This window comes from Seriola aureovittata, chromosome 6, assembly GCF_021018895.1.
Source record: "Seriola aureovittata isolate HTS-2021-v1 ecotype China chromosome 6, ASM2101889v1, whole genome shotgun sequence".
Classification (NCBI taxonomy): Eukaryota; Metazoa; Chordata; class Actinopteri; order Carangiformes; family Carangidae; genus Seriola; species Seriola aureovittata.
The window spans coordinates 12,314,707-12,334,206 of NC_079369.1; the positions used below are offsets into that span (position 1 = coordinate 12,314,707).

The following is a 19,500-nucleotide window of genomic DNA, read 5'->3' on the forward strand; positions in this document are numbered from 1 at the left end:
AGCCGTCTGTGAGACAAATCGATACTAGGCTAATGATAATCTGCATCTTACTGGAGGCATATGAACAAAATGCAGCATGGACTCAGCTTGGTCTTCAACACTAGAGCTGGAGAGGCAGTATTCAACAACTTCATTGCATTTTAATGCATTTCAACGAAGACAGCAGGAAATACTTGGATTTAAAATTATTTATTAGTAAACGACATTCATATGGTAAAATATCAAGAGGAGTAATGATGAGAATAAACATCTTAGATAAAGTGTTGTTTAGTTACAACCACTACTGCTTCACAGTAGTGCTGCAATTAATGATTTTCATTTTCAATGAATTGAAAATAATAAAACCAAAAAACAAGTAATAAATGTCCTAAAGCAGCTGGAGACATCATCTAATATCTTGTTTTGTCCAACCAACAGTCTAAGTCCTAAAAAATACACTATTTATTTGAGTGTAAGCCCAAGAAAAGCAGCAAATGTTCATACTTGAGAAGCTGGAACCAACAAATGTTTGGTATTTGTGCTTGAAAAATGACTAAAACAATTAATCATCAAAACATTTAACAAGTAACTAATCATTGCAGCTCTGCTTTACACTGCAGCGTATTTGTGCATTTGTTAATTACTGCAGCTATGTCCAGATTAGCCTGTTATGGTGGCTCAAGGCAAAACTTTGCTGTGGGCCCCCATTGACCCCCACCTACCACCCTCTGAGCATGTGCCTTGCTGTCTCCATTAAGATCTGTGCAACCAAATCTCCCATGCTGAAATACTTACAGTCTCAGTTTGTGATAATTAGATTAAACACATCTTTATTTGGGAATGTGGTCCTCTTGAGGACAATATAAACTAAAATAATTAATGTGTTACAACAAATTTTTATCCCAGGGCACCACCACAAGACAGGACCTGACAATTAGCTAATAATGAACTAAAGGAATAGTGATGCAAATAACACATTTGTAACTAATCAAACTGCCAAACCAGTAAAAATGGATGAAACAGTGGCCTCATGGTCTGGGGCCCCCAGGCAGTTGCCCACTTTGCTGGGTTGGTAATCCATCCTTAACTATATCATGGACATTTTGCCACTGAAAGGTGCTGAGCGGGATCTCCTTTATATTTTTAAACTATGAGGTGTCCCTTAACAGGCGTTGGCAGCTAGTTTCCATCTTTGTAGCCACTGCTGAAAAGTCAGTCCTCCTCTATTGACATCAGGGAGGACATGCTGGACTGGTTGATCCCACCTACAAGTATGAACACACCAAACAAAAAATAAGTAAACCAGAAACTTAACACCTGAGCAAAAGCATAAATCCACAATAACACATTTATGTTCAGAAAAAAAATCTATACACAATCCAAGTAGTAAAGGCTTGACATCATTTCTGTCATTTTACTCAAACGTAAAATCACAAAATAATTGATGTTGAATTGAATGTGCTTGTGTTCCACTGTTATGCATTACGTCCGGCAAGAAAAACTTAGGTTCATAGTTCATAATTGCAGTTTGCATATCGTTAAAGTATGATTTCACTGAAACACAAACAATAATGCTGAATTATTGACCAGCCACAATTTGTCAATCACATGACACTTTATCTCCACAATGCAGTCTGTTCAAGCAAATGAAACGCCAGTAGTTAGATAATCAAATAGGTGTTAAACATATCTGAAGTTTAACACAGTTATTGAAATGACTTATGGTAAACACATCATCCATTGCATTGTAAAACAGTGTGTGCACACAATTACTGCAAGCACTATATCAAAGGTGAAGTTGTTAGAATACTAATAGATATTCAGAGCAGGCTGTTTGAATGAGAACTTGTCACATTTGCAGATGTGGTTTAGGTAACACAGTTAGACAGACTAGTTTCGTGCTGCTTTCCCTAATGTCCTCCACTGTAAAGCTGTGCCAAGGTAGAGGCATCCCCAGATCTCGACAATGAATGAACTGAAAGGACCAATGGTGAAACTATGAAAATAGACCCAGATTGAATTCTCCTTTATACACATTTGTGAATGCTATAAAAATGTAAAATGTAGTACATAGACTGTTTTACAGTACAGTAGATTATCTGCTTCAGAAATGTGCCTTACCAGTAAGAGATGGCAGTTTTGACTTGGTCCCCATAAGAAAGGCCCTGAGCACAACATTTAGTGAGGCCTCTGACTCTTGGGACGAGAGACTTTAGAAGCTTCCGATCCTCCTCCACGACTCTGGAAAGCAAGGCTAAGAAGCACAGTGAGGAAAAACAGTAGATTTGTTGTTACCAAAACCGATGTTTCTAAAAATGTATTTTTGCCAAGGTAATGTAAAGTCTGCATTAAAGACAGCATGTATACAAACAGCAAAATGCAGCACTTGTCACTGTGTCCCTTGAGCCTGATAAAAGCCTCTTTTGATTAGTTCCTCTGATTACCTTTTTGATCAGATGCATGCAGCATTTTGGCTTCCTTCTGTATTTTCTGCAGAGCAGCAGACTGAAGTTGAAGTAACTGACGGAGAAAACGTAACTCAAGCTGCTGGGAACGCGCCTGGAAACACAACTCCTCTGGAGCCTGAAGAGCAAGAAGAAGGAGAAAAATTAGTCTGTGTTAAAGTCAGAGAAAGGGGAAAAGGACAAGTAATTCCATATAAAAAAAGATAAAGTTACACAGTAGTGTTTGTAAAACTAGCAGATGTCCCTAAAAAGCAAACTCACAGCAGCCTAAAAGATACGAGGCTACTGCTGCTATGTCTCTGTGCAGTAAGACTGATTTTCATGGACATTATTTTTATCAGCTCTGTTAGTCAGAGGGCTGGGGTCAAGCGATGGCAGTGAGAGTCAGCTGGTTAATTAAAACCACTCCAGGCAGGTGGAGTTTAAGGAGCAGTATGAAGTGTGGGAGCTTCTAACACAACTTTTATACGAATCCAGTGAGTGTCCACAGGTAAATCTCACATGCAAAGTTATGCAGTGAATTTTCATGAGGGTGGGAACTGAAATGCATGGTTTAAAATGCATGGTTAGTTGCAATGTTAGATTCGGATGGTAATGTCACTGAAGCCAAAGGATATAAATAACTGAGACTGTTTTTTAATGATGAGCTGATTCCAATGATGTAATAAAAAAAAGACACACAACATTCAAACTGTGAGGTTTGATATCACGACTATGGGTTGGAAAAAGCTGCTTGACGGAGCAATTTTACCATAACTAATAACACAATTGATTTAAAAAGAAAACAGGTCTCTTGTGTTGTGTTTTTGCACATAACCAGAACAATACTAATACCATTACCATGTTATTCAATCTCAAAATCCATTCTCACATTGTCGTTATAGTTTACAATACATTTTTGGTCTATTATAAAGTAATTCATGCATATTAGTGCTCACCTATTTTATTATATTTATCATATTTTTTCCATTTAAAAAGAAAACATAATTTTCTCCTGTATCATTCAATAAATTTAACTATTATAGGATTATAACAAATAGTTACTCAATAAAATCATAAAAAAATAAGTTCAATTAAAAGGAAATTGCTTTGACCTGAATCATCAGCATTTAAATTATGAATTAAACAGATATAACCGAAGGACTGACATGCATGTATACTGCTGCTCTGGGCAAAAAGACAAAGGAGGAGAAGATCTCACTTTCTCAGCATTATATGTCAACTCTCACCTTGTACAGTGGGAAAGCCAGGCTCTGACACATTCTGCTGAAGGTTGAGGACTGCAAGCGATGGATGGACAACCACAATGCAGGGATCCTTTGAGTTCTTGAAATAAAAATTGTAAAAATTAAAAAAAAAAAAAACAGGAAAAAATGTCATTTTTCTATTTTTGTTCAGCACTTGATCAAGAGTATGATTAAAAACATCTCTTCTTGTGATACACTTTCTAAATGAAAGTCAAATGCTTTAGTGCACTGCAGCTGGAGCCACAGGTGTACCCCTGATGAAGGAGGATCATTTTCTGACAGATATTACTCTGCTTCTCTCATCTCCCTCCCTCTGTGAATTTGTAATTCATCTTTAAATCCAAAAGAACTCAACACAACTGAGGGGAAAAAAAAGAAAGTTGGCAGCCTGTTTTGTGTAAGCCTTTCCGATTTATTACCAAATACAGTTTCAGTTTCTGGCAGTGAAATATGTACTCAGATATGAAGTCCTCAGTTTGGGTATTGACTTAGGAACCTTTTTCTAAACTGGAACAAAAATAAAATTAGATTGCTTATGTACAAAATAGACAACTTTCTCTTACCCTTCAACAGTCCTGCGGTCCAGAGTGAGAAGCGAAACCACTCCAAACTGTCTGGCCTCCTTAGAAATAGAGTTCCTTAGTCCGTTTGCTGCAGTGGTGACATCTTCAAACTGTGGCAGCAACTTACCCTGGATGAATTCCTGTAACTGAAACAAAACAGAGGGAGAGAAATCCTCAAGAGATTCCCGGAAATGTGATACTTTGTGGCAAAAGCCACAAAAGAAGCCACAAAAGCTTAAAAACATCTCTTTCACAACAGCACAAAGCAAATCCTTGTCTACTTAAGTGTCACAGATGGAGAACATCCACACCTGTCTGTGTAGATGGATCAGCTCTGTCTTGGCCGTGGAGTTCCCCTTAATCAGACCTCTGATATGCTCCTGCCTGAGAACCTGTAGAGACACAACACAATATGTTTCACGATATATGTTGCAGAAATATTGACAGCTCTGCATTTTAAGTTCAGAAATCTGGCAATTCAAGATGTTTATCTCCAGAAAGTCAAAAGCAGACATAACCAAATCCTACAGACTACATTTTTCTGAATAATCACTGATATAATGTAACTAAATGGATATAAAACAAGAAGGAAATGGCTGTCAATTCACTCTCACCACTAGCTGCCTGAAGTCCAGGATGTTCTGCCACTGGCTGCGGAGGTTTCTCAGTGCCTCCTGTCGGCTTCTGGCATGTTGGTCCAGCTGTATACACCGGTCTCTGATGTGATCTCTGGCTGCTGCCTGCATCACACACTGGAGTTCCAGCTCTAGGGCTGACCTGATAGCAAAACACAGAGTAAATTCTTTGCAATAACTTTTTTATTTGACTAGGTGAAATAAATCTCTAATTTGACTCTTAGTTATATTTGTGTTTGCAACAAATGTATTATGACAAAGAGCAAACACTAAATGTTCGATCTTAACTTAATAACAACTGATAATAACCTCCTACTCTTAAAATAATTTTCCTGACTTTTGTTTTCCATCATAGGAAATTACTAGACTAAAATATTTGTGGGATCCATACAGTAATGTGTCTGAAGGTGTCTGATGCCCCATTACTCAGAATAGAAAATGTTTCAGAGGATGTATTACATTTTTGCATACATCTCAGTCTGGATTTCATGACCTGATCAATAAACTCTACAGTAAGTGGACTCACTGTGCCAAGGTGTCGTTATGGAGTTCATCTGCAATACCAGACACCTCCTGCTGAGCCTCCTTCTTGCGGGCCAGCAGCTGGTTTTTGAGCTGCTGGACTCTGGAGCGAGTCTGAGCCAGTTCCACCAAACTCTGCTCCACCTCTTCCCAGGCAGCCTGGAAACCCAGACAGAACCAACAAAAGAAAAATGCATTTTTCACAGATGTCAGAAAAGATGAACGTGTCCTCATTTTATATTATAATTTCATATTAAAGTGTATGTGAGTGTTTGTGTTTAGAACCTGTAAGAGGGTCTTAACCGGTGGCAACTCATTATCCTCTTCTGCTGACATGTCCAGCAGGTGATTGCTTTCATAGCGGAACCTGCAATGAACATGCCAAATACTGTAACACTGAAAACTTTGAATGAAATAGTCTGACATGAAAAGAGAGCATCATAGTAATATGGTGGTATGCCTTACCGCAGAGCTGTCACGTCGTGGGTCACATCCACAGAAGCCAGTTTGTTCTCTAGTTCCTTCTGTTCTCTGGAAGCTAAATATTGTAATGCTGAGAGGACATGGTTTGGAGGATAATCACCCAACAGGTTCTGATGCAATGACAAGCAACAGCATGTTAATTCAAAGTGAATATTACAGACATTATATACACAAGTAACAAAATATTTAGTAAAATTTGACAAATTTAGACCAACCTCCACAGCACTCAACCAGTAGTGAAACATGGCAGTCCTCTGCTCACGAGTCATACTGAGAGGGAGAGAAGAAAGAAGCTATTAATTCAAGAAAGAAGTTCACAATATTCTGAAATACAGTTTGTGATTAGTTGATTTCTCAAATACTTTATCCACTATAGTCCTTACCGTTTGGCTGCAGATTGCGCCGTTTTCAGTTCACTCTCTTGTAAAGACTGATAGAAGTGGACCCTGGCTTCACACAGCTCTCTCACTTCACGCTGACAGAGGAAAATAAAAGAAATGATGATGATTTTCTTCAATCAGCAGCTGATGTATTACAGGCATCTTGGACTGCATTACTCAGATTTGTGTAAATCATTTTTTATCAACTGTTTTTTTTTTGCTTCCAAATGTGCAAATTTGGAAGACTGAATTTCCAAAAAGCTGTCAAAAGAAACAGAAATCAAGATAAATAATGGCGAGACCAGCAGTAATTCATTGCAGTTTCCTAACAAAGATGGCATTCAGTCTATGTCATTTTGATGAATTAGTTTGTCTCCTCTGTCCACACACACTGTGTATATACTGACACTGCAATCGCCAGACAAACTGAACTGAGGAAGCTTCTTGGATGCGAAACGTCTTCAAGTATCTATAACGTCCAGTTCCTCAATTCAACCCTTCTTGGATAACCACAACCTGGATGACGGAGATGCAACACACTACTCTTTAAACTCTGCTCAGTAAAATACAGACCAGATTTCGGCAGCTCTTACCAGGACCTGCGCCTCTGTTGTGGTTTTGGAGTTGAGGTTGTCACCATCATTGCTGCTTGAAGACTTATCATCGAACAGAACTTCTACCTCTGCTTTCCTGTAATACACAAAACTTCCTTTTTTAAAATCTGAACTGCTATGTGATTATTATGGGTCTATAAATAAGCTAAATTTATTAGTTTCTATTTAACTTCAGCCTTACCTGGCCATCTGTTCCAGTGCCTGGCAGTGCCCCCTGATCTTTTGTGTATCGTCAGATAACATCTTGGAGCCCAAGACGCAGCGCTGCCTGAAGGCCTGGAGAAGCAGCTCTCTGCGCTGGCTTTCCTCCACCTGGCTCCAGGTACGACTGATAGACTGCTCTGTTGATTAAAGACAGTATAAAACAACAGTGTGCGAGATCACCCAGCATATTTTAGAACTATGAAACTTTTTTATATTGTGTACATAAAATACTGAAAGTGTATAACACTAAGTGAATACTGTAAATAAAGCAACTACCAAATGATACCCAGCCCTCACTGTATGAGATGGACTAACCTTGTGTGGCCAACTGTTCCTCTGTTCCACTGATCTGAGAGTCCAGGTGACTGATCTCAGCTCTCAGCTGCTCTATCTTCCTCTGTAGCTCTCTCTGCTTAGCAGCCTCACTCTGGTCCTCAGCCTGCTTCACCTGAGCAAGTAAAAACACCAACAGATAGAAGCACACTTCATTTAATCAGTGGCTTTCTTACTGAAACGAACAATTGCACATTCTGTATCATTAGTGCGATCATTCAGATTAATATTAATCAATCAGTACTACAACAGGGAAGGAAAACAAGTTGTAGCCTACCTCTTTGTCTTGAAGAACTTTGTACCTTGAAAATCATAGTGTCAAGGAAATTACCCAACAAATGTTGAACTGGCAGTGGTCATGGTAGCTGAGGAGATTCAGTGTATATTTGAGTGATACCAAGTATAACAATAAGACATATTTATAATTATTTTTGGGGGTGTTTATAAAATAGCCTAGTAGATAATTGTCCTAAGGTGGAGAGAAAGGGAGAGAAGGAATGGGATGCATCATAAAGGTCCCTAAGATTTCAACCAGGCACAACCAGGGAGCACCAGAACACCCAAAGAAAGCACACACTGTATATATACTGTCCTTTGCATACAATGACAGGACGAGCTGGGTGACAGTGGTGGCAGACACACTAATAGATTGATTGATAGAACATAAATATTCAAAAAAAACTAAAAAGTATCTTGAGCAAGATACTGTCTCTGTTCTACCTGATATGAGTGTGAGTTTTAGAAAAAAATCCAATAATTATATATGCTGGCCAGTAGCATCTTTCTATACACAATCCATTAATCTAACGATTACAATAAGAAAGGGCGTTTTACAGTTGAAAATAAACTTACAAACTATAGAATGGTGACACTGTTTAAAAGCATCCCTTTGGCATCTTTGTACAGTGCAATCAGAAAGTATTCAGCTTTATGCAAAAAAAAAAAAATCTGCTGTCAATCTACACTCAATGTCCCATAAAACAAAAACAGATTTTTTTTTTGCTAATTTACTAAAAGGAGAAAACTGAAATATCACTTTGACATAAGTAGTCAGATCCTTGGCTATGACTTGAAATTTAACTCACTTGCCTCCCATTTATTTTGACAATTTCGACATTTGGATTACTGCCTTTAAAACCGTCCCTCAGAGTGTGAAAGGATACCACTGAAGATTGCCACGCATGATCTTCGCGTTCCTGGAAAAACAGAAACAATCAAGAAGCTGTAATCCATTATTTGCCCAGTCAAAGTGAGCACAGAGGGAGAGACTGAAGTTTAGTTTAGAGACCAAGACATTTAGCAGATGCCACGATGTTCTTTATGCTGAACAGACAAACAGGGGCTGGGTTGGACATACAAGAAAATCAGCAGTAGGTAAATGACCAAAAGGTTACAAAACAGCAAGGCAGTGTGAATGCTAACCTCTGTTGGAAAACGTGTTGGATGACATATTTCCATATTGACTTCCCCGTCCCAACACAGAGCCTGGAAAACAAATGACCGACATTACTTCAACGCTGCAAAGTGAGCATCGATTGTGAGGACCTCTACTGTTCAGTGTTAACTATGATAGTATAGACATACTGATACCCACGTTTTAAAATAGCTGTCATTTGGCAGGCTGTCCGGGGGCAGATTGAACTCCTCTGTCGCCCAACGCTTCAACTCCTGCACAAGATTTCTGTCCGCCATTCTGACAGACAATAACAACAAGCTAGTAGCTACTGCCCCTGACAGCTAGCGAAGTTTGCTTGTGTCGTTGATCGAATTTAACCTGGCAAATTATAATCCTAAAACGAATCTCTCCTTTATAAGCCTAAATTAACTTGAAAAATGCATTTTTTTTATAAATCTGAAATTCTCAAATTTTCAACTTCCCGCCCGTTTGCGGTATTTCCGGTCAGTATATCCGTTGTGGCAGCGCCGCCCCTGGTTGTAGTCGGTTGTTGCTGGTGTTGTTGGTATCGATTTACAATGTTATGTATTTTGTTTTATTCATGGGGTAATTCCACTTGATAAAAATAGTGACTCCCCATTAATTTCATACAGTTTCGAGAAAAACTATTTGAATATGGTGCCACATAAAAAGAAATGAAAAAAATATAAATAAATAAAGAAGGTCGTGAAAATGTATCCTTTTTCACATATACACAGATATAATGTGCATAAACAAATACATCCAAAACTACTGTAGTCTGATCCACCAGTCATGCATTAAAAACTACCTTATAAATTTCTTATGTTCATTTTTTGATGAAACTGTTTTGGAGAGGTGTTGATTCATCTGAATAATACTGGAGGAAGCATTGCTGTTAAACTGACCTGCATTATAGTGCTATTTTTACTTAACCCTCACAGATATAAATGGTGTGGACAAAATACACTATGCAGCAATAATATGCAGCGTTATACAATCTAATCTAACATAATTGCAAATAAATTTTATTAGGTCCAAAAATAAATGGTAATGGTATTTGTAATTGAAGAAATCAAATATACACAAAGTCACACACCGGTTATTCAGTTCCATCATCTTTTATTTCTTCCTTTACTACAGAGAATCAACCATGTAGTATATGTCTAGATGCACAGCATTAGACTTTCTGGCCACAGTGGCAAACTGCATTACTTCAGCCAACCACTCTTCAACCTTAGTAATCTAAGGATCACAGTAAACATGGTGCACATACTGTAGAAGCCTTAGTAGGTGATTAGGTTTAGTTTTTATATTTTAGTCATCTTTTTCTCCACTGAATCTCCATTCCTCCATGACAGATGATTTGTTCATTGAATGTTTTACCACATAACAAGTGCGTTAAATAAATTAGACCTGAGTTAAACAAAAACTGAAAATGCTCTCTCCACATTTCAGATTCCACAACAATGCAAACAGTATCACAATATTTTTAAGTAAGGCGTATGATCTCTTGTGAATACAAAACAAATGGAAATCAACCCACTTATACATTTTTAAAAAGTAAAAATGTTTTTACAATCATCATGAAGGCACACACGTCAAAAAGAATCTCCCAAAACAATTATTAGCGTTAAAAAAAAATAGCTCAGTTGTTCTCGCTGCCATTTCCTGTGTGAAAAAATGCCACAAGATGCCTTAGATTGAAATGTTTGTCCTTAGCACCACGTTTATGAGCTGCCGAGTGATAACACCCAGGCACCACTCAAATTTGTATTTTTTTTAAGTTACCGTATCCTGGTGAAGAGATTTAAAACTGATACAGATTCCTGGAGAAAAAAAAAGATATAGAAACTTTGGTTAATTATTTTGCAGATCCGGGGACAGTGCTGAACGCTATGCCCAAACAAAGTGCTTTCTCACCTTTGTTGACCTTGTTTTGCTGAATACGTTCCAGAAGCGTAGAGTCTCATCTCCAGCTCCTGTCACTATTGCCTCGCCATCCGGGGACATTGCCTAAAGAAAAACTTTAAACATTTATGAGGCTGCTACCAGACTTTCTGGCAAAGATGGCAGGCTTTTAGCATTAATACGACCATCACTGACATCATGTACGAACACACACTGACCAGGTAAAGGACTCTGTAGGAGTGTCCTGTGAGCTTGGCCACCTGAGTGAGAGCTGGATATTTCCAGACCAAGATCTGGTTCTGAGAGTAGCCATGGGTGCTAACCTGGAAAGAGAGACAATAATTATAATTCACTGTGCTGTGTAAATTGTGCTTTGTGTAATATAATATCAGTAAAACATTACCACATTCAGTTAGAAACTCTACAGTGAATTTTACATTGTGCGACAGGAAGAGGACACACAGACCTCAGACCAAACGAGTAAAGTTTCTACGGTATCACAGTCAAATACTGAGAACAACTTTGAAGAACATTAGCACTAGACAGTGGCTACAATCATCTCACACATAGTTTCAAGTGTCAATAGAAATATGCTGTGATATCCTAATTAACAAAGCTATATAGTGCCTTTAAGCCTTTAAGGGTGTTTATAACCCTTGGATGTTTGAATTGCACTGGATGTTTTACAGAATTAAGCAGTGTCCTTAAAAAGAGTAAAACATCTTTACAAATTAATATAAATTAGGTGCAAATATCTTAAGAGACAAAATAACAAATTAAAGTATAACACTATATCACAGGTGTAGGACTGTACATCAGCTGTGCGCTGTGTGCATCTGAAGTGACTCACCAGCTCATTAGCATGCTTGGACCAGGCCAGGTTGCAGACCTGTGAGCCGGTGTCCATACACTGCAGCGGCTGCGACGTCAGCGTGTTCCAAAATCGAATACAGCGATCGGCAGTGCCGCCTCCAGAGGCCAGCAGGCCGTGCTGGTGGGGGGACCAGGCAATGGCTTTAACCGCAGCCAGGTGATCCATGTATGTCTGCACTGGGCTCAGTGAGGAGTGGTTCCAGACCAGCAGCTGAGATGACAAACACCGTCACCCTCATCAATGAGTACAGTGAGTAAATGAACAAAGATGAGAAGAGGCAGGTTTGATAAATGTAACAACTGTACCTTATTGTCATTGCCACCAGATGCGAGCAGCTGATGGTCAGTGCTCCACTTTAAGCCACACACTTCCTGTCTGTGTCCCTGCAGCCGTCTTTCTGACTGCAGTGGAGGCGTCCGTATGTCTCTTTGAAGAATCATACGGTCACGGCTTCCCGATGACAACTGGTCTGCATTCCATGCTAACGCTCCTGTAGAACAGAGTCAAGTTTAATTTATACTTGGTCACACTTTAAACATTTTGCTGTAAGAAGGCAGCTATCAAGAATGTCAAGCATTAATTCAGCCTAATGCTGACTGTGTCCAGTCTTTTGGATTCACACACTGTTAAGCCACTCTATAACCCACATTCAGGGTTTAAACAAAGCAAATGTTCACACCAACTCTAGCTGTGTGTCCTTCCAAGGCAAAGAGTTTCTTCCCAGCACCAGCGTCCCAGATCTGAACGTATCCTTTGTGAGTCCCCACTGCCACCAGGTTGCCCTAAAAACGAGAAGAATCATTTCATTAACAAAAACTAACTGAATCGAAAGTTCTGATGGCAGTAAGTTATGTGTACTTACCCTTTCAGACCAGCCAACTGATGTGACGGAGTCTCCTTCCACTGACAGATCACACAGCCTTGTTACCTGAGGAAAAGACACTTTAGTTAGAGATTAACTTTGACACCAGACAGTGATTAATGCTGCCAAGAAAAGCAAAGCATGAACACGAAACAGTTCTAATTCAACTTCCAAAATTAGGTGTACAGATACACAGAGTGTAGTACCTGGCTGGTACAGGCACTCCACAGGTAAACACATGTGCCTAGCCCGACACTGAGCACGTTGAGAGAAGACCAGTCCACTAAGTTGAGGTAAAAGTCGTCCTGCAGCTCTGGAGCATCAAGCACTTTAAAGGGGATCTTTGAGATCTTGCGAGTTGGCTTCCTCGGTGAACGTAACAATTTTTGACTGTAGCAGGAAAAAGTCAGACTTTATAAAATCCTGATACCAATATGTACATTTCTCTTCATTCACATGGTGACAACATTGATGAGTGATCAACCACAAAAGATCTATAAACCAAAATATTTGTGTATAAGTGCTTCTACCTTTTGTTGCTGACAGGTGATAGGGAGTAGGGGGAGATGCTGGTGCCATCATCTGGAGATGACCTTTTTGTATTGAGTGAAAACTGCAAAGAACAAACATCTTCATGTTCTCCACCAGCGTCAATAAAATAACATAAAACACAGAAGACAAGCTGTGCACTGAGTGAATAGTGGTGTTCTACTCTGACTTAGTTTTTCTGCCCCTGCTAAGGACCTTAAGGGCATGTCTCTGTTCTGACATGACAATAAATGTGCTATATAATCCAATATTTAAGGAGTATGAGATGAAATGTTCATACAGTGAAGAGACTCCTCTTCTCAGGGGTGGATGGCTGTAGACGTCTGTCTTCTGTCTGGGGGTCCTGAATCTTTTCTATTCCTGCTCCCAGAAGTTCATTTTTCAGCAAAGCAGAGTAGGCCAGCCCATCTGCTACATGCACACAAATATTATTTGATTCATAAGACAGTAAAAGCATTGAAGCATAAAACCACAATTCTAGATGCACATAAGCAAGAAACAGAATTTACAAAATTACATTTACAAAATTTATTTACCTTTGATATTATCAGAAGAAGCATCCTTTGTTTTTCTGTTCTGACTTGGTGACTTCTCATTTTCCTAAACAAAATCACAAAGATACTGTCATTGATGTGAGTCGGACAGAACTACAAACTATACACTATAAACAACTTCACCCAGACACTTTTTAACATTTTGAATACTGAATTACACATGAATACTATATTTCTCTTACAACAGCACCGACACACTGCTCAGTAAATTCACCCACAACATGTCCATACATTGATCCTGTGGAAGTTGATGTTCCAGTTGGCCCCCGCTCTGGTTGGGATAAATCGGTCTCCAAGCTTACTGGGTGAGGATAACGGGGAACCAGTTGGTGTTCGACTGTGATGACTCTGTATCAATTTCTGCAAAACCGACATATTACTTTAAAGTGTATTTGCTTATGAATTTATGGAAGCGTGGTAACCAGTTGTAATATATATTGCTGTACAAAACTTTTAGGCATATTAGATGTTTAGATTCTTATCTATCACACAGTGCTATCAGGGAGTTGACTGGTCCGGGAAAAAAAAAATCCAAATTCGGTCTGCAGCATGACAATGAGCCCAAACATACAGTCAGAGTTAAAAAGAGCTATGTTACTCAACAAGACGAACAAGGAGACCTGCAACAGATGGTCAGGCCTCCGTAGAGTCCTGATCACAATATCAGACAAATCATTCTTGGATTCTATGAAGAGACAGAAGACACTGAGACAGCCTGAATCCACAGAAGTACTGTGGCAAGTTCTCCAAGATGCTGGAACAACCTACCTGCCAAGTACCATGAAAAACTGTGCACAAGTGTAGCTAGGAAACTAGGATTTTTCTTTTCACTGAATTTTGTATGAAGTTAATTGATAAATAAAAAAACAATCGTGGTTTATCCTCACCTCACGTTTAGTTCCTAATACCTTTGCTCAATACTGTAAACCATCTAACAAGACAAAAGTTCAGCATAACTGTGATTAAGAAAAACAACTAACAGTAGGAGGAGGAGAACAGAAAGACGTTACTCACAACAGGACTCAAGTTGTCATTTTGAATGTTGATTTGGCGGAGGAGGCGATGTTCATATTCTGGATCCATCCTAGACCCTGATCCCACAGGCTGGGAAGATGGACCTGGCAAATACATTAATTAAAAACACTGTGTCTTTTTAGGGATTTCTAACCAGGGACTTGAACTAATGTTGAAAAACCATGTCACACATGAATTATTCAAATTCAAAGCAGAGTGAAGAACATGCCTGAAAATGACCACAATAACACAATTTTCCAAATTGTGATCAATACATCTATCTATCTATCTATCTATCTATCTATCTATCTATCTATCTATCTAACAATTAATTGCATATGGGATTGTTATTGGTGTTGTTCAACATTCTTATACTGAATGATTATGAAGGTAGCCGAGAGATTATGCAGTATCCTAATCATACTGATTTAAATCTGTAAAACAATGTTTAGAATGACAGTCTACAATGTTGGTGGAAAATGATGACATTTCACAGCATATTTCAAAGCCTCTTTTAAAGACATCTATGTAGCACTTAGCTTGATAATCACACTTCGTTAAATATCCCATAGTTGTCTGCATTTCAGCGTAAATAATGAAAATAGCATGACATATATCCTGTGTAACCTACTCAAGCGTTCCCACTCCACAGTAACAACAGATTCACCAACTCAGTTGTGACACGTCCAACTTTTAATAAGCTCGATGAACAAGATCGTGAAAAGCCCTGTAATGCTTATACATTTGGTGTGTTTATAATGTTTTTCTTCAGTCATGTTTGTACTAAAAAAAAAAAAAGCTAATGATAACTAGCATTAGCTAAGTTAGCTAGTGGTTAACTCATATTTGCAACAGACAACATACCAGCAACAACCGGGCAGCCTCTAAAACGGCAAACACCAGGAACAACAGTCGTCGCAGATATGTGGGATGAATTAAAGCGAGAAATGGAAAGTTATTCGCTATAAGAGGAAGGTGAATGTTTAGTTGAGGTGGAAAAGTGCATTGTGGGGGTTTCGTCACCCCCTGTGACGTACGCGTCGCTAATAAAAACACGGAAACGCAACTTACGTTTGTCTCCAGTAGGAGTTTAATAATCGCGACCAGAATTGATTAAGTTAAGAGTGAAGTTGTTCTGTGTTACTATCTATAAAATATAAGTGTAAACAGTGTAAACTCATGTGCAACACAGAGGTCCACGTGCAGGGATGAGATCGTACAAGTCTCCAAATACTCCTCCATTCATGAATGTTAAAGCCAAATATTAGGTTTTAGTTGAAGCGGTATTAATGAGGCATCTGCTCAACTTTATGGTAATCTTGGAGGCTGCAGTATGTGGTGCTGTGGACTTGTATTGCGTTATGATGATGTTGGTGTTTCTATTATTTTGTGCACCCCATTTATACTAGTAAGATAGGCTAAATAACAGACCGTTCTCTGTATAATGCAATAGTGTTCAACAGTACTACAAACTAAAGCCTCCTAAATGATCATACTGTTGAAGGAACACCTCTCTAAAACTTTTTCGACACAAACTGAACATTAGGACTGTTGTGTTAGATTGCATTAGTTTTAGCTAGGTGTAACTAATAAACTGATAAGTGAGAAATGAGTGAGTTACAAATAAGGGACATCACATGAAATCAAATGTTAATTTGTTAGTTTTTCAGCTGCAGGTGCAGGCTTATTGTCATTTCCATACATATGCATAACATAAATACAGGAAAAACAAAATGTCATGGACCTGAGTGCAACATAGAACAGACATAAAAACACCACAAAATCAATATCTGTTTAATTGACGACTGATACTGATGTAAATCGTTCATTTTGTAAAACTCAGTCTGACACACTGCCACATTTATTATGGATTTGTCCTCACACCAAAATATTTTGACTAGACCTTGGTTGTATTACTGCTTATGTATGTAATATTTTTGTTTGTATTATTATAACATGTTATTAGGTCTTCACACATTTTTTTTCTTGTAAAGTTATTGATTTTATCAGCCAAATATCACACTCATAGATTTACAATTTCTGGCAGCAAACCTTTATTTTCTTTTATTAAGGGAATTTGAACTTTATGTCAAAACTCTTCCCTAAACAAGAATTCTTCAGAAGCTGTGTTTTGTAATTAGCTTGTTCAATTTGATTTGACTAAGAATCCTGACAGACGTTTATTTTATTTTATTTTTTTATCTACATATCTTATCTCTATAATATTGTAATGGACTGTTTGTCCTTATCCTTATGCTTTCGTTGGTTCAATATTTACTTCACAGTTCAAATTTAAACAAACAAAAAAAAGGTTTCCTGCCATGTTGAAGTTTCAAACATAGAGGGCGTAATAGTTCCATTGTCAAACTACCGTCTGCAATGGTATAGCCTATACCTCACTTCCTAAAGAGTATGGGGCATCGGATATCTAAATGAACCTATTTTAACCATCATTTATCTTGCACCTCAGTTCTTGCCTGTAGTCTGACAAACATGGGCAGGCCTTGACATGAAACACCTTTGTGTGCCTTTGTATGAATTCAGGACACCAACAGCAATAAAAAAAAAAAAAACAACAACAAAAACAATCCTTTTTTTTGCAATAGACTTAAGGAGACACAGTATAAGAGATTGCATGAACAACACAGGACATCTAGTGTCTTGACCAAAACTGATCTCAGCTGGAACATATTTGCATTGCCTTTTGAGTTGTTAAAAAAAAAATCAATAGTAGGACCCTTCAAGCTGTTGAAGAAACTTTAGCAAGGAAATCTATTTAAACGGCTCTATGATAAAACTCCTACACAGTAGGAGTAGTGGTATAGGGACATTTTTAGAGCAACTCCAATAAAAAATGCAATGCGCTAAATTAAAAAGAAATGATAAAAGCTTCATGGAGCTATCGCACCCTATCATAAACCTCTTCCCCAGTGAGCTCAGTGACATGATCCAAAGAGGAAAAGCAACATTAGATTTTAGAGTCTGACACTTCTGTATGTCAGAAACAGATTAGCCTGTACACAATGGGAGTGAGTATGAATGTGTGAATGGTGTAGTCCAGGTCTGTAATCTAAGCAGTTACATTGTGTTGTATGTTGTTGTTATACAAATAAAACATAATTGTTTAAAGAAAATCCTGCTAAAACAGATATCAGTGAAATCCTGACTGTTCTGTGAAAAAAAGCTGCAGACTTGTAATGAAATATCTGATAATCTAATCAGCTGTGAAACCTGGTTTTGGGTATTTTTAGGTCTGATGGCCCTGCATGCAATCCCTCCTTCTTTAGATTATACTGTAACAGGATTATTTATTTGTAATGTGTGTGTGCGTGCCTGTAATAAATGTTTTGAGTTTGTTTACACGTTTTGTGCTGATCCAAAAGCACTGCTGAACGTACCCTCCTGTCACCACCCTCCTCTGTACAATAGTCTCTGAAATGCAATGTTAATGACCATGTAGCTATGACAAAAGCCTGAGCTCTGTGCCTTTAATGTTGGCAAGTGTAGTGATGATAATCACACACGGAGGGCACAGAGGGCCCCCTGTGAACTTCGCTGTGTGTTTTCTGGTGAGTGAGCCTATAGAAATGTACCGCATCAGACACACAACATAGTTCTGCAAGTGTGACGAAGCACCCCCCCACACCACCACCCCACACACACACACACACACACACACACACACACACACACACACACACACACACACACATACTCTGTCTGTCTGTCTGTCTCCTTCACACAGACACACCCACACAACACTGGCGCCAACTACCAACCCCCCTCCCCCCAACTGACCTCTAATTATGTCATGCGAAAAAGCTGTGTCCCATTGAAAAGCTCTCTTAATCAAACCCAATTAATTCCGCTATTTTCCCTTATTATCCTTTGCAGGGAACGCGTCTTTCCAATAAGACTGTTAACTCCAGCCGTGGCCCTTTCAGATCTGCTGGGGTGCAGGAGCGAAATAATAGACTGCACAATTAATCAATTAGTCATTAGGGACTCTGTTGTTCTTAATGAACACAGTAACCGTGTTGTGGAGGTGATTCAGGGCTTCCTCTAAACCGTTTGTCTTCCCCAACAACTTTTAACTTCAAAGATTGGCATCTTCATGACTGTGACCTTTACAGTGAGACTGCATTTGAATTGATCACCTTTCTGATTTTATATTGTTTTTGGTCATTCGGAGAAATATATTCTTTGTTGCTCTGCTCCTATAATTCCTAGGCCACCTGTAATTTCTTCACTAACTTGCAGAGCTGTTTTTGTTTTTTTTTGGAGCTAGTCCAAGTCAAGTCTTTGTGAGCAAAATTAAACAATCCAAAAAGTACATAGTGCATAGTACAGAGATGCTGTGATATATATATATTTTTTATAAAAAAAAACAACAACAAAAAAAACGTTTACATCAAATCAACAAATCTCATTGCAGTCAAATCTCAAGTAAAGTATCAAGGTACTTTGCTAAAGAAGGGCATAAGATATAGTCAAAATCTCCGGGAACAGCTCAGTAACCAGATGTTGGGTTTGGAGTATTTAGCACATATATTCTATATCCCGAAGGTCAAGAATGAGTCTCAATGCCCTAGTGTCAAGTCTTTATTCTACATATATTTCTGATTATATGAAGCCTTTTGCTACCCGTACTTGCAGGTGAACACCTTATGAAAGGCACAAGACTTTTATTGGTCATGTTTCAACAGCAATCGCTTCATTGTTGTGTTAAGAGACAGATTAATGTTCAGATTTATTGTCCTAAGTATCAGGTCAGGAGGATTAACAACTGTGCTTGTGTGTTTTAGCACCACAAGACTCAGCGTTTTTGCCATCTTTATTGTTCGACATCAAGCAACATGAGAGCAGATTGATTTGCTGTACAATCCAGATGTCCACA

The 19,500-nt window shown here is 38.5% G+C and overlaps 2 protein-coding genes across 3 annotated transcripts; both read right to left on the reverse strand.

Moving 5' to 3' along the window:
- Positions 1–170: 170 nt before the first annotated feature.
- On the reverse strand, positions 171–9,699 carry haus5 (HAUS augmin-like complex, subunit 5). Its single transcript, XM_056378863.1, has 19 exons — positions 9,020–9,699; positions 8,848–8,910; positions 8,589–8,621; positions 7,703–7,727; positions 7,408–7,540; positions 7,070–7,229; positions 6,868–6,964; positions 6,278–6,369; positions 6,110–6,164; positions 5,877–6,004; positions 5,697–5,778; positions 5,416–5,570; positions 4,869–5,031; positions 4,566–4,646; positions 4,255–4,400; positions 3,674–3,770; positions 2,424–2,562; positions 2,101–2,233; positions 171–1,244 (listed from the first exon to the last, which is right to left on the reverse strand). The coding sequence occupies exons 1-19, from the start codon at positions 9,115–9,117 to the stop codon at positions 1,142–1,144; spliced, it is 1,983 nt and encodes a 660-aa protein (XP_056234838.1). The 5' UTR covers positions 9,118–9,699; the 3' UTR covers positions 171–1,141.
- Positions 9,700–9,904: 205 nt separating this feature from the next.
- On the reverse strand, positions 9,905–15,615 carry LOC130171075 (fizzy-related protein homolog). Of its 2 annotated transcripts, none has more exons than XM_056378865.1 (14): positions 15,468–15,615; positions 14,604–14,707; positions 13,821–13,949; positions 13,572–13,635; positions 13,316–13,443; positions 13,017–13,099; positions 12,693–12,876; positions 12,487–12,552; positions 12,304–12,406; positions 11,930–12,114; positions 11,601–11,834; positions 10,969–11,073; positions 10,763–10,855; positions 9,905–10,668 (listed from the first exon to the last, which is right to left on the reverse strand). In XM_056378865.1, exons 2-14 carry the CDS (start codon positions 14,670–14,672, stop codon positions 10,627–10,629), a joined length of 1,485 nt encoding a protein of 494 aa, XP_056234840.1. In that variant the 5' UTR covers positions 14,673–14,707; positions 15,468–15,615; the 3' UTR covers positions 9,905–10,626. The 2 variants fall into 2 exon arrangements, with proteins under 2 accessions (XP_056234840.1, XP_056234839.1); XM_056378864.1 differs by having other exon boundaries at positions 9,907–10,668; positions 13,316–13,446.
- Between the last annotated feature and the right edge of the window lie 3,885 nt (positions 15,616–19,500).